Source organism: Quercus robur, chromosome 2 (assembly GCF_932294415.1).
Source record: "Quercus robur chromosome 2, dhQueRobu3.1, whole genome shotgun sequence".
In the NCBI taxonomy this organism is placed as follows: Eukaryota; Viridiplantae; Streptophyta; class Magnoliopsida; order Fagales; family Fagaceae; genus Quercus; species Quercus robur.
The window spans coordinates 82,508,325-82,531,374 of NC_065535.1; the positions used below are offsets into that span (position 1 = coordinate 82,508,325).

Genomic DNA, 23,050 nt, shown 5'->3' on the forward strand with positions numbered 1-23,050 from the left:
TGAATGAAATCATCAATTCAATAGTATATAAATTTGTTTCCAATAAAAAAAAAAAAAGTTAAAATTGGTACCTTATTTCCAACTTTGCTAGAGAGAAAAAAGAGGTAGAGCCACGTTAGATAGAATAAAATAAGTTGATAATATTTTTGTTTAAATAGTAGGAATTTAAGGTAGAATAAAATTACAATTTAACCCTTATTAATGCGGGGCGGGGCGGGACGAGGATGGGGTGGGACGGGGCGGGGCGGGTCTAAAAAGTGTAAATCCATCTCCGCCATGCCCCGTGGTGTGGGTCTAAAATCTCGCCCCATCCCCACCCCACCACCTTTGCGGGGCGGAGAAAACCCGCACGGGGCGAAGTGGGGAGGGGTGGGTCAAGCGGAGAGGGGAAAAATTGTCATCCCTAGGGCATAGCCCTCCTCATTTTCAGGAAGTTCCTTTTCTGTAATTAAGGCTCATTGTGATCTCATACATAATCAAGATTTACCTAGGACATGTTCAATAAGGGACTATGGACATGCTTGAACAACAAAGTCATATAATCTAATCCGATATGATTCACACAATCGTAGGTATCCAAATCTATCATGTAAAAGTTCGATAAAAAATTTATATTATAATTCTAACACTCCTTCAACTTGAGGAAGTAGTTTTCAATAATTTTTGGGAGGGGGTATATAAATTTTTTTAACCAAATTTTCTTATTTTATATTTCTATTTACTATTAAAAAAATAAAATTTCATGAGAGCATGGCCCTCCTCATTTTCAAGAAGTTCCTTTTTTGTAATTAAGGCTCATTGTGATCTCATACATAATCAAGATTTACCTAGGATATGTTCAATAAGGGACTAAGGACATGCTTGAACAACAAATTCATATAATCTAATCCGATATGATTCACACAATCGTTGGTATCCAAATCTATCATGTAAAAGTTCGATAAAAAATTTATATTATAATTCTAACAGTACTCCTTCAACTTGAGGAAGTAGTTTTCAATAATTTTTGGGAGGGGGTATATAAATTTTTTTAACCAAATTCTCTTATTTTATATTTCTATTTACTATTAAAAAAATAAAATTTCATGAGGGCATGGCCCTCCTCATTTTCAGGAAGTTCCTGTTCTGTAATTAAGGCTCATTGTGATCTCATACATAATCAAGATTTACCTAGGACATGTTCAATAGGGACTAAGGACATGCTTGAACAACAAATTCATATAATCTAATCCAATATGATTCACACAATCGTAGGTATCCAAATCTATCATGTAAAAGTTCAATAAAAAATTTATATTATAATTCTAACACTCCCTCTTTTGTAAGGTCCAAAGTACAAAATTTTATAAAACTCAATATTCAAACACATACATATTTTAACTTAAGTAACAAAACGAAGGAGAACTTGTAATCATTATGTACTCAATAAATAATGTTTCCCCTTCCCACATAATAGTGAATCCTACTATTAATTTTATGGTAAAATCTACCATTATTTTGATAATATTAAAATTCCACGAGGAAAAGAAGAAGAAAGAGAGAAAGGAAAAAATATAAGCAGTGGGAATCGAAATTCTAGACCCTTTTTTATTAGGTGAATTTGCTCTATGTCTTTAATTTTTGTTTTTTGTGAATATTAATTTTAACTTTCAAAGCATAAAAAATAACATCAAAAAATTGTAATATAGATAAATAATAATAATAATAACAAAAACTCTTAATTTTTATTAGATGTGATAAATTTGAACCTATTATCTGTTCTATGATTTATTAAATTCTTTAAATTTTGGACAAAATTCAATTCGGAACTCTCTCTTCCAGTCCAGCCAACTACATGACGATTTATAAGACTATCAATGTGTATTATTAAACAAGTCACATGACTCATTAAAAAAATGACAAAATTTAGGTACAAAATTAGTTGTAACCTGAGGTTACAATCTTACTCAATATTATTAACATTACTACATATTTCGAAAATCTAACTATTGGATTGTTCTTTACACTCTTAATACACGTCAAATTTTGTGCCAATCGTATATTATTTACTATATAATCTATAAGATTATGTTTTATGCATAATTTTAAACTACAAAAACTTGCAATTCAAATAATTTATTAATGACATATCTATTGATCTTTAATGGACAAAGTTTAGCTACAAAATTGGTTGTAGCCTTACTCAATAAAATAAAAATTACTACATATTTTGAAAATCTAACCTTTGAATTGTATGTTCTTTATGCTCTTAATACACATGTCAAATTTTGTCAATCAAATATTATTTACTGTATGATCTATAAGCTTATATTTTATACATAATTTTAAACTATAAAAACTTGCAATTTAAACAATTTATTGATGACATAGCTATTAATCTTTAATTTTCTAGAAATTTGGCAAGTATGGAGGATATAAGAAGAAAATATAATCTAATGGTGAATTTGTCAAAATTCACCTCCAATAAAAAGATATTAAGTAAGATTATAGCCTAAAGCTTCAACCAGTTTGTAGCTAAATTTTATCCATCTTTAATTTTTAAGAAATTTTACAAGTGTAGGGACACAAAAATCTAAAAGACCTAAACTCACTTAGAATAGTGAAATTCGTGCTATCTAGTTAGGCCCAAATCAATAAATATTTGTAAAAAGAGTGGGGTAAAGCAAGCTGGGCTTAGCCCGAGGATTTAGACAAAGAATGAATGAGCGAAAGCCAAAGATTAAGTGTATAAATGGTTCTTTACAATCTCGCCCGTGGACAATGTTCTTGCATAAGGATGTACACTCTTCTCTATCTCTCTCTACCTCTCCCACTATTCTTGTTCTAATATCTTTTTCTTGATTTTCTGGGATCCCTTTCATCTGGAAGTCCCCTTTCTTTATATTCTCCCTAGCTAATTGCATCCTAGCCCTCCATCTACAATCCCCCCAACTCTCCTTAGGACACTTGTCACTTTAAACTTCTGTTGAAGGTTGTAGAAGGAGATGCTTAGTTGTGAATTCTACTATTTAGGACACTTCCTCATTAATGCAACTGATAAAGCTGTTGCCAGTCATTTACTGCAGTGGCAATAGGTGAGCTTTCACTGGAAACTTCCTTCACCTACCCTGACTCTCACTAAACACCATCCTCTTCATTTGACTTTCCAGGAGTATTTTGTCCCATCTCCTCCTATCCTCAGGTGGGTCCCCTCTTCGGCCTTAGAATGCTTTTATAATGATAGTCATAACTTGTTGTACCCTTCCTCGGTTCTTGAGTCCCCACAACAAGTATAGAGGATATAAGAAGAAAATTTAATCCAATGGTGGATTTGTCAAAATTCACTTCCTATAAAAAAGATATTGAGTAGGGTTGTAACTTAAGGTTACAACTAATTTTGTAGTTAAACTTTGTCCTTAAAAAAATAATGTGAGTAAAAATATACATGAATGATCTTTTAAATTGTTACATAATAGGTTTGAGGAAGATAGCTCCAAATTGATTTGGAGCTAAATTCTTTTCCTTTAATTGTTTTAATCTATTATTTTTCAATTTTTAAATTTGATTATATTTCTACTAATTTGTAATAAATAAGCAAAAACTTAATGCAAACCCACAAAACAATAAAGAAAGAAATTAATTAAAAACATACATATATGGAATACAAATTACTTATCCCATTTTTGTGTTCCACTTTATACTCTACTTTCGTAATATGGACAAAGTTTACCTCCAAACGAATCTCTTCTAACTCATTGCATGGTGATTTATAAACAAGCCAAATATCTTATTAAAAAAATTATGTGACAAAAATACACCAATAATTCTAGGATCACATTCCTTATAACTCTTTTATGTGGCTAATTGTGAGTAGTGGGAGAAAAAATTGATAAGTCGTTAAGAAAATGACAAGTAAATTCTCAAAGTCTACCACATAGGACATTTTTAGAAAAGAATATAATAAAAACTGTGATCCTAGAATAACTCCCCCAAAAAAAAAGTGTGCTTAGTTAGCGTGTTTGATTAAGAGTGTTTGAATCACAATTATCAATTTATAGTATTTAAACATTGTATTTTGAAAACACGTTCTAATCAGTTTTTAGTTTTTGAGTAACAATATTGTAAATATATTGAAAATCATAAGACCCACATAATTTGACCAAACACTACATAAATGACAATTGGTAGGACCATCTTTCTCTTCCTTTCTTATTCTTTATCTCTCTTTTTAAAAACTCGCATCTATTAATAATTTTACAATTTTACTTTACATATGAAATAAGTCATCTTTTTTTTAAAAAAATACATATACATAACAAACACATTTGTGTTTTTTTACTTTTGAAAATATATTATTAAAAATATAATATTAAACACATTTTTTGCATTATAAATACTTTAAAAATACGTTTTTACAACACTTTTTTAAAGCATAATTTTCACATAATTGGCCCTAATCTTTTTCGACTCAACCAACTACACATATTTTGGCACAACTAACTATAAGACAGTGTTATCCAACACTTCCAACAACAACAATCACCCCAAAAAAAAAAAAAAAAAAAAAAAAAAAAAAAAAAAATTATAATTATAATGGGGCAGTTTAGTACTTATCATAAGGTAGGTTATCCTTTAATCCAAGACAGAGTTTGGCCTTTAGGCCCATATATTCGATAGCCTTACCTATCTATCCTGCTTTGCGTGTCAAATTCGGTCTTTCATTTCTCTCTCCCTCTTTGCAGTACAATTCTCGAACACAGAAAAAGAAAAAAGAAAACTAGGGTTAGGGTTTGGGTTTAACTCAGTCGAGCTAAATGGAAGAAATCACGGACGGAGTGAACGCCATGAACCTGGTCGGAGATTCCCACAAGAAGAACCGAATCCAAGTCTCCAACACGAAGAAACCCTTGTTCTTCTACGTCAATCTCGCCAAGGTTCTCTCTCTCAAACTACATCTATTCTTTTCGATCTGGGTTTTGGGTATTTTATGCTGGTGCCAAAATTAGTATTTTTTTAAAAAATTTTTAGGGATTAATTGTAATGTTGGTTATGATTTGCCTTTTTTGTAATTGGTCTTCAATTGCGTTTACAGAGGTATATGCAACAGCATAACGAGGTTGAGCTCTCTGCTCTTGGAATGGGTAATGTTCCATTCACCTATCATATCCCAGCTTTTGTGTTAATCAAATCCAATGGCAGTTCTGTGTAATCGTATGTATGTATTCTTATAAATTGCACAGTGTTGTATATGAGTTGGTAAATGTGGAAACTATTAACTACTAGCTGTTTGTTTATTTGGGTTTGATTAAGATACAGTTTTCATTTCTTTTACCTAATCTAATTATAGATTACCATGGGGAGGTGTGTAGGGCTGGGATTTAGTTGTCTAAATATGATGTGAATTCTAGTTCTGATTTGTCTGTAATTGTGGGGTTGGTGTCTCGGTAGTTTTGATTGCAAAGCGAAGTGGTATTGTAATTTGTCTACCATGAATTAGAAAATTTTCTAGCCAAGAGCCTTGTAGCTCAACTAGTTGGCACCTTCTTGTTTCCAACAGAGAGTACATCCAGGGTTCAAATCCCCCCAACCCCAACTATCGAATTATCAAAAATTAGAAAATTTTCTCAGATTCAGTGGAGGTGTTCCTAACTTCTAAGCATTCTATTTGTGTTATCAGAAGGCCAGATTATTCCTGCTTTGTTCTTGTAATCTTTTCTTGCTGCTTCTTATTTCTTTAAAATAGCCATATATGCGTTCATGTACATTTGATATGCCTTTTGTATATGTAAGTATCATTGGGGTCTGGTCCTTTAGGTGAGGCTCTTTTCTTTACAGAGTGGTTCCCTTTATGGCTTAGGAATTCATGGTTAGCTTACTTGATGTGTTATACTCCATGTCTATTGATAAATAGTAAATAGACCTGATGTGGCTATGCTTGACTCAGATTAACTGTTATTGTTAGGTTGTGTCTTAGTATTGTTGCATCCTCACATTTAACTGACTAGTCTTAGTATCTGTCCTGATTGCAGCTATTGCCACAGTCGTTACAATAGCAGAAATTTTGAAAAACAATGGATTGGCTGTTGAGAAGAGTAAGATTTTGTCTTCATGTGTATTTGTAATGTTTTGAGCTTACAATTAACTTTGATTCTCATTGAAAATAATATTCACTTTCTGCAGAGATCATGACCTCAACTGTTGATATCAAGGATGACTCGAGGGGGCGACCCATCCAAAAAGCAAAGGTAAAGTTAATGCTATGTGTCACGATTCCCATTGGTATGGCATACTTTGCCCAACATGCATGGAAAGTGGGTCTTTGCAGAATGAGGTCCTTATGAATTTGTCTTAGCCACAATGAATCATCTTGCTTATTTCTAGTTATTCTATGATACTTCTGCTATGTCTGTTATATTCAAATGGTGATGTAGGTATGGGCATCAAAATTTGGTGAAAGTGAAACATGCACATGCGTGCATGCACACACACACAACATGCAATGTATTCTTTGTATTGATATGTAGTTATGATGAATTTCCCACCAAATATACTGAATTCTTTTTTCAATCTCCCGTTGAGAGGTTTATAGCTGATGGGTAACGGTTTATTGTGCTCTCAGATTGAAATATTGCTGGGGAAGACTGAAAACTTTGATGAATTGATGGCGGCTGCTGCAGAGGAAAGGGAAGCTGCAGAGGCCGAAGAGCAAGGTTGAAGGGGTTTGTTTTGTAGTGTCTGGTTTGGCTTGTTCTTGTTGTTCTAATACTGGTGAATGCACTTTATTGTCAATTTTATTTTAGGAGATTTGTAGGTATCTAAAACATTGTGATCCTGAGGAGTTTGTTAACCTTCCGTGAAAATTTTGTCTAGTGTAGAAACCAAAACTGTCTGTTATTCAAAAGTTGATTCTCTTATCTAAATTTTGGCTTCTGTTTTGTCAAGCATATCTAATTTGACACTTTTGTTTAGAATATGCATCATAGTTGAAAGATTATTGTAGAATTGTACTTTCCATATATTTGGATATTTGATTTGGGGTCAGTTCTTTGCATCTACATTCCCAGCATGGTAATTTCAAGTTACGTATATGTACACTTTTATTTTGGGGGGGAGTTTCCTGAACGCCTTTTGATAAGTAAAAATGCTTAATTAAAATAAAATGAAAATAGGGTACACAGTAAGTGTATTAACAAGCCTTCAGAGGGTCAAAAACTATGATGCATGGAAAGTACAACTATTTAGTAAATCAAACAAAGAGCAAGAGGGTTTGATATGTTTTTTACTGTTTCTGTTACATATATGTGTGTGTGTGTGTGTGTGTGTGAGAGAGAGAGAGATTTGATGTCCAAGAAATGTTGAAGTTTTCGGGGGGAAAAAAAAACACAATGCGTCTGGTTTGATCAAAATTTATATCGTGCTTCATGTTTCGACATCCATGGGGACTGGAATCAAATGTATCGTCTAATTAAAAATTACTGTATTGCAACGTAATCTTTTTATGAGGTTGCTTTGCTGTCTTAATCAACAAATTTACAAATTATGCAATAAAATATCCCTAAAATTATTTAGCAAAATGCTCATGGTTTTAAAAATTGATTTTTACAAAATCAAGTTTTATGTAAAATTCAATATTCTCAAAATTGAGTTTTATGTATATTTTTAAGTGAAACTTGACATTAGTAATGTTGAGTTTCACTTAAATTTTCAAAAAAATTTAAATGGCAAAATATGCATAAAACTCGACATTGTTAATGTCAAATTCTATCTGTAACTCGATTTCGAGTTTCAAAAAGAGGAATATTTTGCTAAATAATTTCAAAATATTGGTATTTTGTTGCATTGTTTGTAAATTAGATATGATTCTTAATTGACTCATTGGAATTAGATATGATTCTGTATTCATCCCTTAAGATAAAGGGTACCATCAAAACGAGATGGGCATCCCTCTGAAATCATTCTGTATAAATTTGTGGTTTCAATTCTAGTCCATCTCAATGTGGTGAAAAAACAGTCTAACTACTCACTTGTGAGATGTGGGATTTTTTTGCAATTTAACACCAAAATGTTAACAATTTCGTTAGTTAGCATCGTTTCAAAACTATTTAGGAAACTAACATCTCAAATCTCAAAAACTTGAGTTTTATGTGCTGTTAGTGCTAAGGTGGAAAATTATCCACGTGGAACTCCCCAAAGAAATAATGCAACATCAACAAAAACAACAAAGCAATAAACCCGAGAGATCAGACAAAAACAATGAAGCAACAAACTAGAGAGATCAAACAAAAACAACGAAGCAAGAGATCAAAAATAGAAACCATAAGGTGGAAAATTATCCGCGTGGAACTCCCCAAAGAAATAATGCAACATCAACAAAAACAACAAAGCAATAAACCCGAGAGATCAGACAAAAACAATGAAGCAACAAACTAGAGAGATCAAACAAAAACAACGAAGCAAGAGATCAAAAATAGAAACCATGAAGAGGGCAACCTTAGACCTCCCTAACCCAAACCCCTCAGCTCGGACTAAACCTAGGCAGCAAAGGCTCCAAGCAACGACAGCGAAAGCTCCAGTGAAGGTTTTCCTCTGATTCCTTCATTTTCTTCTACTCTACCAGTACATGCAACTTGAACCTCTAAGACTTAAGTTGCTATAGTGAACTCATGTCTAAAAGACTCGAGATGTTAGTTTGCTAATAAGTTTAGAAAAGATGAGAACTAACGAATATGTTTGAAACTTAGTGTTATATGGCAAATTTGACCATGCGATGTGGGTGAATGGCATTTCCAAGAAATGACTACTTGTGTGGAGATAATGAGAAAACGTGTGGAAATGTGGCCTTTGCTCATATACTAGTAAACTCTTTTATTTTAGGCTTATAAAACAAAACAATATAGATTGGCACATCCTACGGTCATATAATAATAATAATAATAATAATAATAATAATATCAGCTGGTCTGAGTGTAAAAATGAGTAAAGCTAGATTCACATTAAAAATTCACAACAATTTCACCCCTTGCATATTAGAAGTCAACAATTTCACCCCCAAATTTGCATTCCACCTTACAAATGGGCCATTAAAAAAATTAATTCCAGATTGTACTGGGTCCAAATGTGAGTGAGGTGATAGGCAAATCACGTGGTGCAATAAAATTGTTGTGAGTTTTTGTTGCAACCAAAATTTTATTGTGTAAGAATAAGATGGTTGCAAATTAGGTAAAATAAGTTTTTCAATTAAATTCAAACACTTGACTGCATTGATTAATAAGATAAGAATAACGTTACCTTTTCTAAGAATAATTAAATTCAAAACAACCAAGTATTTGAATTCAATTGAGAACCCAATTCTCTCTCCAAAAAAAATTAAGAATCCAATTTACTGCACCCAAGGTAAAGTATTTAAGTTTTACCTTGTAAACTTATATTTTATTGTGTGGCACATTTTTTATATTTTAGCAACCAAAAAAAAAAAAAAAAATTGTCAATTAGTTTTGGTTCAAATGGCAACATGTCATTCAGAAGTAAGTTGGAGGGTGACATTACAAATTCAAAATCGACTGATTGCGTAAGCTACTAATTGGCAATAACCATATGTATATACAAAAATCTTTTGAGCTTGTCTCAAGAAAACGGATTCTAAAAACTTTAATCAGAAATTTGAAGTCTATTAAATGGCAATAACGACCCCTTGGATGCTTGAATGGACCACAGTTTGAAAAAGCCACTTACATGCCTTTCAGCTCTTCACTGCATGAAAAGCCAGTCTCGTATTGGATTTGTTAAAATAACAAAATTCATAAGATTAAGACAATGGAATTTATAATTCATCCAAGTTGTATCGTTTGGGGTCCTCCTCTGAGTTTCATTTTTCCACCTTGACTTCCTGATCAAAATACCAAATCTAAAAAAAATGTCAACCACGGGCGTGTGGCCACACTTTCCACTTTCTGTAGCCTAGTCAGGGACTCAGGGTGATGGGAAATAGCAACCGTTGCTTGGATTTAAAAATTGTGTAAATTGGTCTTACATTGAAGTAAATAGGCTAAACATCTGATCTGAAACAAATTGGCAATTCTAAAAACACTTATAATGTAAAAATATTCACTCAATCTATCTTAAATGGAGATTCTTGAGCTACATCCTTGTAATAAAAAGAAATGCAAAATGGATGTAACATGTGACCTGTGAACCAATTTCGCCGACAATAAACCTTAGTTTTCCCTATCTAGAAACTGTTAGAACTCAAACCATCTATTGTTTATTCAAAAAGGTAAAAATAAAGTCTGCCACTTCTAAGGTTAATCATCTTCTTCTTTCTCAAACAGTATCCTCTTGCATGCCTCATAGCACATGAAAGATATCCCAGCAGCGGGGACCAATTTCACACAACTTGGTCCCAACCCTCTATACAGACCTGGAAGCCCTTCATTTTCAAATATGCTCACGAGAGCATGAAGCATGCTTTGATACTGTCTCCCATTGATAGCTCCAGCAGCCTGCATATGCTTGCGAGCCACCTCAAGTGGGAAAGTTGCAGTACTGGAGATTGCACCAGCTGCTGATCCAATTAAAAGAGTCATAATACTCCCAATTTCCTCCTTCTTGAAAGCTTTCTTGTAAGCTTTCCGTAATGTATCATAAGCATAATAATTGGTTGCAGCATATGGGATGACGCCAATTACACTTGGGGTGAGGCCTCTATACAATTCTGCAGGCCCCTCCTCTTGCACAATTTTTATAAGTGCATCCAACATATTCTTGTACACTCCTCTCTACAATTAGACACACAAAGCACTATTAGGATATGATTTGAATTTTAAAATGAATTCATATTGAAGAGGAAGACATTGTAGTAGATTCCTTAATTCTTTTTAAGGCTTGAGTTACCTGGACAGTTAATCGGGTTTTGAGTAGCTCAAGTGGGTATGTAACCAAGGTAGAGCTAACTCCAGCAACAGCACCTGCAATTAATGAGGCAGGAATAGGGATTTGGGGCTGCATCCCAGGTTCTGGAGTCAAGTGCTTCTTAACTGTTTCAAAAGTGAATAACTGCAGAATTGTTCCAATCAGAAATATATCAGTGTTAACATACATGGTGAATTTAACATATCATGATAAAATATTCAAAGTTCTAGTACTATATTGCGATTTCAGAATGAGAGCCTCAATCCTGCTGGACCAAGGTAGATTTTATAAATTAATATAAATAAACAATAACATGTTCAAATAGAAGTTGTGAGATATGTAATTGCTGGTATGTGGCAAAAACAATCCTTTGGCACCATAGGCGTGTCACTTAACATATTTCTGTAAGATTATCTCTACGAGGAGACTTAATGTGAATCACATATAGATTACTCTAATTAGTTATTTATTTTTTACATATTTGGATTCATTTTATTATTTAAGAGTAAGAGTGATAGTAAAGGCTCATCTTTTTAGGAGTCCATTTGTGAATAGGCATGTGAAGAACAGTTTCCTGTGTTTCATTCATCAAAGGGCTTTCTAAATGTATAGACTATGGCTAGAAGCTCTTTCCCATTATTTGGGTTTGTTCTACCAATTACTTGAACAACGATAGTAGAAGGTCTATTTAAATTTCTTCGCTGTTTCAATTTCTCAATGTTTTCCCCAGCTAAAACATGACCACATAGAGGGTCTATTGGCAACTCCCTAGGTACTTACCTAGGGATTGAAGGGGAAGGGAGGGGTTTGGGTAGTGATAGGAAATCCTAACCATGCTAAAAATAAATAAATAAATAATAATAATAATAAATTTAATATTAATGAAAGCTGTGTTGATGTCATAAAAGCTTTCAGAATCTTTCCACAACACAATCAGAGTTGTTAGATTGCTGAATGTGCTTCAATCAAATATAAACAAAAGGCTAGAAAATAAGAGAAATAAAAATACTATCAGGACTTGAACCTTGTTTTCAAATTGAATATGATCATAAGACCACAATAAATTTGTACAAAATCTGAATTATTTGATGCAGAGCAGAGATTTCATCATCCAGTTGATTTTTCAAGGGAGAATAGAAATGAATGAACGAAAGGAGTATAAAGGCATATATGGGATATTTTACTCTTTTTCTTTTCGGGGGGAAGGGTAGGGGGAACTAAACAGTTATATAGACTGATTCAGAAAATGTAAGCAGGGTTTGAAGAATTATCCTGAACTAATGAAAAAAAACTGGTATGAAAAAAGCCAACCAGATATGTTGGAATTGATCCTTGCTAGATAGGATTTTAATCCAATAATGTCACAAATCAGATAAATAAAAAATAAAAATAAAAAGACAATGCGTGGCAAAGAATACGGGAATAGGAACGCAGGAAGATGATGATAAACGAATGACTGCCCTGGTCATATTAATAAGATAAATGGTCCCAAAGGCAAGCATGGTAGAGCATCAACCAGTGCCGTAGCAGGACATTGGTACTTTGAGGTTAAATAGCACTGCAAACCCAAAGAAGGCTATCACCTTGATTCCAAAAAGGTTACTCTTATCAAAAAAGAGGGTTGAGATATTATTGGACCACAAACAATAAATTACCAATCTAAACCCAAGACAAAATGAAACAAGCAACTGAATCTAACAAGAGTTTCAAGCTGAAAATTTACCTACACAAAGTGTCCAGGACAGCCAACACATTACACCCAAAATTCAAGTCAATATTTTATAATAAATCATACAAATATCAATACAAACAGGTAATGGTTAAAAAAAAATTAGCAACCAAAACAACTACCAGAATATAACATCAAAAATTATCACCCTGTGCATTGACATCCAAATATATAATACAACTTTAAAAATTATGAACAGCACGACTCACCTCAATAGCCTTGCTTGGAGCAACCCGGATCACATTAACAAAATTGCCCCTAAACAAGCCCTTCCATCCATCAATTTCCATAATATTTTGAAATACCTCAGTTGTCGAGTGTCCCAAGCTCCCAATCATCAAATGAGTCCTTATTGTCTCCAGTGGTGCAACCACAGTCCTTGATACCGCACCCGCGACTGCCCCACTGATCAACCTCCTCAGTGATGCATTACCAACCTTAATTTTCAGTTTAGGACCACCCTTTTTTATCTTCTTCACCAGCAATTCCACTCCAACATCCACTGCCTCAAACGTCATATCCGAAATCTCATTAAACCTAAGCCCGGGTCCGACCATTGGCACAAACATCATGTGTGAAGTGCTATAGAGAGACTTAACCCCATTATCTTTAGTATTCGTAGGATTTGGTGGAATCCCAACCCCCATCCCTGCTTGACCAACACTTGCAAATAAGCCACCAGAACGAAAACTACCCTCTTGAGGACTCCATTGAATATTAATTCCAGAACTCAAAACCACAACATCTTTATTACCCTTTATAACACTTGGCAGTTCTCTTCTACCCATGAATACCAAACAGAGTTACTCTCCTCAGGTTTTTTCAAAATACCCAGAAACGCTTTTGCTTATAAAATTAGAAAAGTCGGAATTTTGAGAAGGAAAAGAACGATTCTAAGCAAATGGGTATTCAAAAATCTCAACTTTATAAAGTGGGCATCAAAATAAATAACCAAGAAACGAATATTTGTGAGAATATGAACAAACAAAAAAATAAAAAATGGTAGCTGTAGAGAGGAAAGAGAAAAAAGGTATTGGAATATTCGATGAATAGAGATAACCAGATGGTTTTGGTGAAGAAAAAGCGAGAGGGGTATGTGTGTGTGTTTCTTTACACACTCTCTGTCTCTGCCTCTGTAAAACAAAGTAGAGAAGAGAGGGTGGCGAGATCTTCAATACTATTGGCTTATTGTATGATGCGTTGCTATTTAAAAGCTGTCCTTTGTGAGCAGGAGAAGTCAAGTGTTACCGTGATATACCGACTTTGGAGGCGGAATTACTACTTGGATTGCTTTTAGATTTTGACCTAAAGTAACGTAAAAGGGTTTTTTTTTTTTTTTTTCTTTTTCTTCTTCTTCTTCTTCTTCTTTTTAGAAAGTATCTAATTTTTTTTTTAGTATTTGAATTTTTTTTTTAATGTATGTAATCCTTTTATCTCTCGAACACCTAGTAGTAACTGTTTTAAGTACTAAGTAGTAACATCAATTTTATATAAACTCAACACTAACATTATTTTTATTATGTATAAATTATAACATGTTAATCATTCTTGAAAAAAAAATGTATAGCTCAATTTAATGTTTTTATTCCAAAAAAAAAAAAAAAACTCATTGTTTTCATAATATGAAATATCATTCTTCATCCATTATGAATTAAGACGCATATTTAAAATACTAACTTTACATATTTTTTACTTTTAATTATTATGTTCCTTATTATCAGACCAAGATACCGACCGACTTTTGGTGTAGGCGAGAATTAAACCTCAATATCTTATTTAACTATAAGAAACTTTACCAATGGAGCTAACATGAACCATAATTTGTCTCTTAAAAATAGTATTTTTATAATTCTTTCAATACTTTTACTTGGGGCATATTGCTAAAATTGCTTTATTATGCATCAATCACCACAAATTTATTGTGTTTGTAATTATTTTGATACTTTTTTTTTTTGTGGTCCTTAAATTTGGTTTACAGAAAAAATAGTAATATCATTACTTTTCTTCAATTATGAACATAATTATAATATTATCAATGACCTTTAGGTCAAAGAGTATTTTATGATGTTTACAACGGAGACATTTAGAATTTAAATCTCTCTTAGTCTCTCTCCACTTTAAGATGTATCCAACAAAAATAAAAATATTAGTGCACTATACTATTCAACTTTTCTTTTCCTTGTAAGTAAAGTAAAAAAAGATAAAGTCTTCAAATCAAACCATGGAAACCAAGCTTTGCTCAATGAGGGAGCTCAAATTAAGTTTAAAAGACTAACAATATATTTCACCCTTCTCAGGTTTTGCAATTCAAAATTTGAAAAAAAAGTTGAGATTTACATCTGTAGGGGCACAATTCTAGTGGCCCAATCCTTACTAGTCAAGTCTTGGTCCAAAAAGTCCCACATAATGAATTTTTTGTAGAGTATGGGCTAAAGAACTTGGTTTCAGTTAGCTTAAGCGGTTTGTTGCATGGGTTAAGAAAATACAGAAAGAAGAACGAAGAAGATGGACATGAAGAGAGATCCCTCTTAAGTGATCAGGCTCGAAACTTCATTCCTAGGCATATATTAATACAGTAAAACTTCTCTTCTGTGTTCCTCCTCTCCTCTTTTTTCCGTCCCCCTCTCTTGGGAGACTTTTACATATTATATAGGTTCTCTCCTATCATCTGGGCTTTACACTTGTTGATCATCCAAACCCCTACTTGAGCACCTGTCTCATCAGACACCCTTGTCAATTCTTTGTGAGTTGCAGTGGCCAAGGTAACACTGTTCAGGAGTCTTCTCTTCATTAATGCGGCCAGGAGAGTAGTTGTGATGCATTTAATGTGGTGGTGGCAGCCTTTGCTGAGATATTTTGGGTTTCCTTCCTTTTTACGTATTTGAGGGATGGACTACAGTGGCTTGGACGCACCTTTGATCTGGATTTTGCAGTGTCCGAGGAGGAATTACTCCTCGGACATGTTCTCTTTACCCCAGTGGGCCTAAATAAGGATTGTCTGGGCCACGATGTCTCCTCGGAAGAATTGGTCCTCGGGCGGGCCTAGGGCCTAGCCAACTTATTATTTTGGGCCGGTCTCCACAACATCTATTTTTGTAATTTGAAATTATCGATAAGTATTCTTGTTTTGAAATTTAAATATTTTAAAATTTTAGAAAAAAAAAAATCCCCACCCCCCCCCCCCACCCCAAAAAAAACACTAAATTTTTTTTTTTCTTTTCTTTGGAAAAAGGAGGGGGAAAAAAATTAAAGTATCGTGTTTGACTTGCCTATCATCAAAGATCCAAAAAATAAATAAATAAATAAATAACTTTGATGATACTCAAGCTGGAGAAATTTTAATGCAACATGTGCACCTACAGTTAGGGGTGTTCACCAAACCGCACAAATCACAAAAACTGCACCAAAATCATCCACAAAATGGTATAACTGCACAACACTGCAAGTAACAGTGCACCGCACCTCATGGTGCAGTGTGGTTTACGATTTTATAATAAGAAAACCGCACAAACCACACCGCACCCTCTCTATATATTAATATATTTATTTATTTTTAATATTAAATATATTATTAATAGTTTAATAACCCTAGTTTTCAAAAAAAAAAAATTGATAACCCTAGAAAGTGTTGACTAGGAAAGCCAGCCCAAAATAAAGAAAAATTAGATCAATAGTTTAAAACTTGTCCCAAAACAAATGGAAAAATTAGTTTTGGGCTAGGTAGGAAAAGCCCAAGATTTGAAAAATATACCGACTTCAAGTCATTCAAACCGCATCTTATACACCGCACCGCACATCTGACCGCAAAAATGAGGTGTGATGCGGTTATGGCTTTGGCTAAATTCTAAATCGCACCACATTGCACATGTGACCGCAAAAATAAGGTATAGTGCAGTTATGATTTTGGCTAAACTGCACCGCAAAGTAAAGTGCTAAAAATGACCCAAAACCGCACCGCACCGCAAACACCCCTACCTAGTACCTACAGTAAATGAATTTTAATCATTAATTTGCATTTCTTGTTAAGGAAAATTATAGAAACTAAAATTTTAACGATAAGAGAAATGTTTAGAATATTATTAAATTTTATTACAAAGAAGTACAAAATTGACTACTTATCGTCAGTGATGCATGAATTTACTCATTCCCATCCATGAATTTAGTGTTGAGTGAGTTATCACACAAAATATCTCAAATAAATGGATAGATTTATAGCATATGATATTATGAACAAACACAGTCTGCTAGATATTAATATATTATAAGTTAAAAAACACATTCAATGTCTATGTTTTGCCTAGCATTCTTGGTATATATTTATCCAAGTGTTTTTCGTGTTCGTAAATCGTCAGTGAAAGTCTCAACAAGGCTGCTAGTGAGTGTACTTGTAGGCACTTTTGGCCACAAGGTTCAGATAAATTTGATATTTTTGTCCGACTAACCCCGAAAGGTTACGTGGAATTCATTCCACAAAATTGGACTACTAAAATTGTTTTGTGCCACACGTAGAATGGGATAGAGTTCCGTACGTAGATGGGATAGAGTTCCGTTGGGAGAACTCTAATGCCACCACATGTGAATTATGTGACCCCTTGCTTACATGGGAAAGTGATGCATGACCGACTGCTTTGAAGAATTATTTTTTTGAGCAAATTACAACTTATCCATTGTGGTTTGACAGAAATTTAAATTGTCTATATATAGTTTGAAATCCCCTAATGCAAGTGTTCCTCTGGATTCTTTTTTATCTTATTTGATATTGTATTTTTGAAGAAGAGAAACATAAAAATGAAGCAAAATTACATATTTAATCCTGTTTTTAACAAAAATAAATTACAGGACTCTAACTAAGTTAACCTCAGGTAAGTAAAGTGTCAAATTTCAAATCACAAGTAGACAACTTAAATTTCGACCAAATCACAGGTGAGTAAATTGTAATTTACACCTATTTTTATTTAGATTTTGGAGCTACAAAATGTTACAGCTTCTAGTATAATGTTAAAAATGCCTACTATTAAGGCAGTATGACTTGTTAATGAGAAAAATACCTTGAATAAATATACAAGAGCCATGGTATATGAAAGCTGAAGCATCACTGGAAGATGGAGATTTCCTTTTTCAGATATCACTGATGGCTGTGACTAGCAAATACTGTTACATTGATTATTTGGTGTGACATGAATTCAGCTGGACTCGATGTTTTTCTTCACCAATCACCATGATACCTTCTGAAAGTTTTGTTCAGAGTCCCACAGGAATAGCTCCCATAATAAAGAGCGAGCAGCACTCACAGTATGCTTCTCTTTCTTTGGTATCATGGCCTCTAAAGAGTAGAGCTGGATACTAGATGTTTACCCACTGGGACTGAATTTTAGAGTGAATCATACGTAATTTTAACTCAAAAATTCAAAATCATATCAACAAAGACTGCATGTGTATGCGAAAGAGAGAGACGTCATGACTCAACCAATAGAGCAAATTATGCAACTTTCTGCCTGAAAATAGAATAATCTTATACAAAACAGTTGTTCCCAATAAACAAACTTGTAGTATCTGATCCAAAACTCTACAAGCTTCTTGGAATTGTTACAATCAACTAATTTCATTTTGCCTTTTCTTTCTTGGAAGATCCCTTCTTTGAGAACTTCTTCTGAGGTTTGGTCTTTGGTTTCAACTTGCTTGAGGTTGATGACGACTTCCCTTTCTGATTCTTTCGTTTCTCTTTCTTCACATTGTACATCGAAATAGCCTAAATTCCAAGCAATACATGTTTTAAGTGATCAGCAAAATTTTATTATACTAACAAAGCTGAAGATTAACCAGTAAAGAAACTCTAACTGAATGGCCTAGTTTACCTTATCAACATTGAGTATCTCATGGGAATTCTTAGAAATTAGACTATTCAGAATTCTCTCAGTCTGACTTCTCTCTTGTGAGCCTATCCCCGTTCCTTCTGCGACTGGTAAGAACTGAAAGGATATAAAGAATAAATGTTCTGTAGCACTCTATTGCTAAGCACAACTTTTATCAGAGAAGCATCTACATAAATAAGAGTATAAACCTTGCGAAATTTTTTTGGTTGTTGTGCAGGCTTCTCTCCTTGCAACTTCTTGTCAAATTTCCCACCACTGGCTGTTGCAGTTACTGCTATTCCAGCTACTTTCCCTAGATCATGTTTACTGGCTTTCTTAGGTGCAGCCTGAGTGCCTGTTATAGGCAAAGCTGTAGCAGCTAGTTGAACATGACTGCAGGTCCAGTGATGCAATATAAGACGAATATAATACATGATGCCACTGAAATATTCCTAAAGCAAATATATACATATATTTCTTTGTATGCACATGTGTTTGTGTAATATACTGAAAATCTAACAATAAAGCACAAGCTCTCATCACTGCAACAAAGTGAGCATGGACTTCTTGTACAAGTATATAATAAGAAAAGAATGCTCTTCCAAAGACTGGGGATAGCACCCCAAAAATATTCAAATTAACCTTCAAAAGACAAAAGCACAACATACAGGCCTATTTAACTCATATTCAAACCAACTAGTAAACCCTAAAGCATTGTCAAGCTGATGGTATTTTCCAGGAAAGAGAAGAAAGGCCAGGATTAAACTGAAAAATAACTTGGGAGTACCACCAATTAAGGTCAAGATAGATGTTCAATTGCAATTGCTAGGCCATCAGCAAGGAGAAGACGCAAGGTATTTAAATTGATACTCAACAAGGCACTGCCAGTAGTCGTCAAAATAGTTGGAGAAAAGGCTTTATGGAGTTCAGATGTGGTGATGAAGGCAATTTGAAATTTCACAATTTATTAATAAAAATCAAAAACAATTGAACCATATCTTAATCATGTACTAACTATCTGAGAAATTCATATTATGTAGAAGAAACCATAACTAAGATGCCAATCAAATACATTTTATCAACAAGGGCAACTAGTCTATAAGCCCTATCAACCTTGACAATTGCATAATCAAAAGTTCAGTCTTAAATCTTATAAGTGAAACCTTGATTAGCATATAATGGGACTCCAGTAGAGGGAAACATAAGCTAGAAGGGATCAATTAAAGACAATCTACATGATATAGATGTCATTACTTTTCGGAATTGATGAGAGTGACAGTTTCAAAGAATATAATCTGGTGCCATGAATTAATAAATTTGATATTTATGTGACAATTGGATCAATTAAGAAAACTTCCATGCTTTCAGAACTATAGAAAGGTGATAAGAGGATATACCTTGGCAAATTACCAACTTTTGCTGCTTGTTTCAAGTTCTGCATCCGATTTTTCTCTTGCTTTTCAACTCGATTCTTCTTATCTGATAGTCTTTTAGCAAAAGGATCAAACCCTGGCTCTGCATAAAGGTGATGAGCATAACTCATAATGTCATTTCAATATAGAACATAAGGACATAATATGATATTTTGAAGCTTATAAATTAGCGGATAGAAGTATTTACTTAGATTTGAGATCACTCAATTACCCATGATTTTTCAAAATAGTATAGCTGTTTTTCACTTTAGATTAAAAAAATAGTACAATAGAAGGTGATAATTGCAGCAATTGATTATTTATAAACAATCTAAGGGCCTGTTGAATTACTTACCGTCAGTCATCTTGGCCTCAATGATAGGTATATTTTCCTCATCATTTGCACGATCATATCCATAACGACGCTTCCAAGTACCACTTTGTTCATCAAGAACTAACTTGTCCCTTTTACGGTTCTTTATACCTGCAAGATATCTCAAATTATAATATAACCAAGAACATCTAACATCAGCCGTGAAAACCAGATCTAACAAATAGAAATTAGAGGCTGAAAGGGAAAAAAATTAAAAGGTCTTGAATAACAAATATGTGATTATCCATAGAGAGAGACTGCATATGATTATAAAGACACTAACCTCTTGCTTTGGCAAACTCTTCCCATTTTGTAGGAGCTTTAGGCTTTGGCAGCTGAAAACAAAACATATTTGAGATAATAAATTGAGTGATTATTCAATATAAACATAATAGTAACTGCAATAGCTTCACACAATATAGTTCGAAAATATGATAAGATGAACAACAGATTCCTACTAGGACTATGTGTATTGCTCCTATTGTAATTCTACTATCATGTGTAACATAACACAGATTTCCTTTCTGCTCCATTCATGATAAACTGGCTTATCATACAATTTAGTTCTAACAACACAATAGTACTATGTGTATTGCTCATATTCAGATTCAATGTAACCAAATATGCACGGAATAGTAATAGCTACATGGTAAAGAAGTAGCACATATCTGGAAAGCTAATAGACAGAAATATAAATAGAAGGAAGAACTTACAGGCTTCTCCCTTGGCAATCTTGTTGTTGGTGGAGGCAACTTGATCAGGGGACCATCTACCGATTCAGTTGAAGGTAAATTGAACAAATTATTTGCAATAATTTGAACTAATTCGGTGCCCTTCTCTAGACATTCCTTCACTAACTCCTCCCTATAATTTTGACAAAATCAAGTCAAAAACACATACTCTATGCTCTCCTCAAGCCAAATATATTACCTCTCCCACGCGGAATGAGGATCTGAAAAATAAAAAAACCTTTCGAAGAACTCACAAAAATATTCAACAAAAAACAAAAGTCCTTCAAATGATTGCCAAGAAATCTTCATATTTTACTTATCTCAATGAATACTGTACTCCAAAAGCTTGAGCACATATTTGCATTTTTTTTTTTCAATCAAAATTTAAAAATCTCCCGGAAATTGTTTCAGTCAAGAACAAACAGAACCCACTTACTATAAACATCAAATTCAAGCATCAAACCCATAAACAATACAAAACAATCGCTCAAATACTAACCATAACAAAGAAAGAATGAGCTTTACACACTAATAGTTGTAAGAATAGCTAAAATAAAAAAGTCAGCTTTGGTAAAATAACAAAAAATTAGAAAATAAAAACAAAGACCCAGAATCAGAACCTTCACATAGATGCTTAATAACCGTATCAACTGAAATAACAACACAACCTTTATATAGCCAAATTGATAGATTTATTTATAAAACAATAATAAATAAAATAAAACCAGACCTGGAGGAAGGCTTAGAGGGAAAGTGGTGGTGAGGATTGAAGCACATTAGATTACCGAGGTCCACCGTGAACTGCGCTTCGTTCTCCATAGCTCTCTTTTGTGTATCACACAGTGTTCAAAGATAAAAGCTTTAATATGAAAATTGGAGAAGGTTTGGGTTTGGGTTTGGGACAAATAATATTTTATTTATTTAATCTCAGAGATAAAAGAATTGCATTTTCTTTGTTATGGAGAAAAGGGGGCTAGGGATTTTTGCTGAGATCGAAAAATTAGGGTTTAAGGTGAAGCAAAACTTCGGAAGTAGCAGCAACAACCCTAGACTAGAATAAAGAAACGGTAAAGTGGGTCGGACTGAGCTTAATATTTCACAGATGGGTTTTAATTTTTTGGGCTGAGGCTTGAGTGTAAGGTTTTTAGAATTTTGGCTCAGCCCGGCCCTTCTGGCCTCATGACGCTTCATTTGTAAAAATAATATAATTTAGGGACAATTATTATAATTTAGTAATTTACCTTGCTATGGTTGATATTATAATTTGGAAAAATCTAGTTTGTAGTCGGTAGCTACAACTCTTACTAAAAAAATTTACATGACTACATATAATATATTTTGAAAATCTAATAGTTGTATTACACGTTTTTTATGTTTTTGACATGCATATCAAATTTTGTGTCGATCAAATGTTATTTATTATTCGATCCATAAATTTATTTTTTATGTATAATTTTATATTATAAAAACTTGAAATTAAATTTTTTTTTTTGAAACTAAATTTAAATATTTAATTGATGACATAGTTATTGACTTTGATCTTTTGAAAATTTTTCAAGTATGGAGAATATTAAAAAAAAAATGTAATCAATAGTGTATTTACAAAATTTATATTTATAGATATTAAGTGAAGTTGTAGTCATTGGCTACAAACTCAAACTTTTTCCTTATAATTTTCACCACATAATTTGGTTAATATCCTAATTTAGTTCACAAATTTTAAATTGTTATATTTGACTTCTTAAATTTTGGTGTTAAGGTTTTGTCTAAAATAACAATGTTTTCATTTTCTTGACAAACAATTCAGTCAAAATTTAGTTTCACAAATCTTTTTCCAATTGTTATATTTTGATTATCTATAATTTGGATGAAAATAGAATCATAAGTAGTTGTGGGGCCCAATAGTTTATGGGCCCGGCTCGCTCGCTTATAGGGAGTCCACAGGCCCCAAACTAAAGGAGGCCAGGGCCCAAGCCCAAAAATAGTGAGCCTGATGTGGCCCAAAGATACGTCCGAGGACCGCTCAGTCCTCGGAAGACCCAGAATCCCATTGACGAAAGTGGAAT

The 23,050-nt window shown here is 33.4% G+C and overlaps 3 protein-coding genes across 3 annotated transcripts; 1 reads left to right on the forward strand and 2 right to left on the reverse strand.

The window, feature by feature from the left end:
* The first annotated feature begins 4,652 nt into the window (after nt 1–4,652).
* LOC126715360 (uncharacterized protein At2g34160-like) lies at nt 4,653–6,920 on the forward strand. The gene is made up of 5 exons (XM_050415934.1): nt 4,653–4,913; nt 5,072–5,120; nt 6,009–6,071; nt 6,160–6,224; nt 6,599–6,920. The coding sequence occupies exons 1-5, from the start codon at nt 4,794–4,796 to the stop codon at nt 6,692–6,694; spliced, it is 393 nt and encodes a 130-aa protein (XP_050271891.1). The 5' UTR covers nt 4,653–4,793; the 3' UTR covers nt 6,695–6,920.
* Nucleotides 6,921–10,038: 3,118 nt separating this feature from the next.
* LOC126715361 (adenine nucleotide transporter BT1, chloroplastic/mitochondrial-like) lies at nt 10,039–13,844 on the reverse strand. The gene is made up of 3 exons (XM_050415935.1): nt 12,826–13,844; nt 10,870–11,031; nt 10,039–10,754 (listed from the first exon to the last, which is right to left on the reverse strand). The coding sequence occupies exons 1-3, from the start codon at nt 13,402–13,404 to the stop codon at nt 10,281–10,283; spliced, it is 1,215 nt and encodes a 404-aa protein (XP_050271892.1). The 5' UTR covers nt 13,405–13,844; the 3' UTR covers nt 10,039–10,280.
* A 4,242-nt stretch (nt 13,845–18,086) lies between these two features.
* LOC126715362 (ribosome biogenesis regulatory protein homolog) lies at nt 18,087–22,045 on the reverse strand. Its single transcript, XM_050415936.1, has 8 exons — nt 21,715–22,045; nt 20,967–21,117; nt 20,537–20,588; nt 20,236–20,364; nt 19,866–19,983; nt 18,678–18,861; nt 18,472–18,585; nt 18,087–18,365 (listed from the first exon to the last, which is right to left on the reverse strand). The coding sequence occupies exons 1-8, from the start codon at nt 21,801–21,803 to the stop codon at nt 18,219–18,221; spliced, it is 984 nt and encodes a 327-aa protein (XP_050271893.1). The 5' UTR covers nt 21,804–22,045; the 3' UTR covers nt 18,087–18,218.
* Between the last annotated feature and the right edge of the window lie 1,005 nt (nt 22,046–23,050).

Coding starts and splice junctions, on each gene's coding strand:
- LOC126715360 (XM_050415934.1), top strand. CDS start 4,794: ATGGAAGAAATCACGGACGGAGTGAACGCCATGAACCTGGTCGGAGAT. Junction 5,121..6,008: donor GCTCTCTGCTCTTGGAATGG/GTAATGTTCCAT, acceptor TCCTGATTGCAG/CTATTGCCACAGTCGTTACA. Junction 6,072..6,159: donor TGGATTGGCTGTTGAGAAGA/GTAAGATTTTGT, acceptor CACTTTCTGCAG/AGATCATGACCTCAACTGTT.
- LOC126715361 (XM_050415935.1), bottom strand. CDS start 13,404: ATGGGTAGAAGAGAACTGCCAAGTGTTATAAAGGGTAATAAAGATGTT. Junction 11,032..12,825: donor CTCCAAGCAAGGCTATTGAG/GTGAGTCGTGCT, acceptor ACAATTCTGCAG/TTATTCACTTTTGAAACAGT. Junction 10,755..10,869: donor AAACCCGATTAACTGTCCAG/GTAACTCAAGCC, acceptor GTCTAATTGTAG/AGAGGAGTGTACAAGAATAT.
- LOC126715362 (XM_050415936.1), bottom strand. CDS start 21,803: ATGGAGAACGAAGCGCAGTTCACGGTGGACCTCGGTAATCTAATGTGC. Junction 18,862..19,865: donor AAAGTTGGTAATTTGCCAAG/GTATATCCTCTT, acceptor CTGGACCTGCAG/TCATGTTCAACTAGCTGCTA. Junction 18,366..18,471: donor AGATACTCAATGTTGATAAG/GTAAACTAGGCC, acceptor CTTGGAATTTAG/GCTATTTCGATGTACAATGT.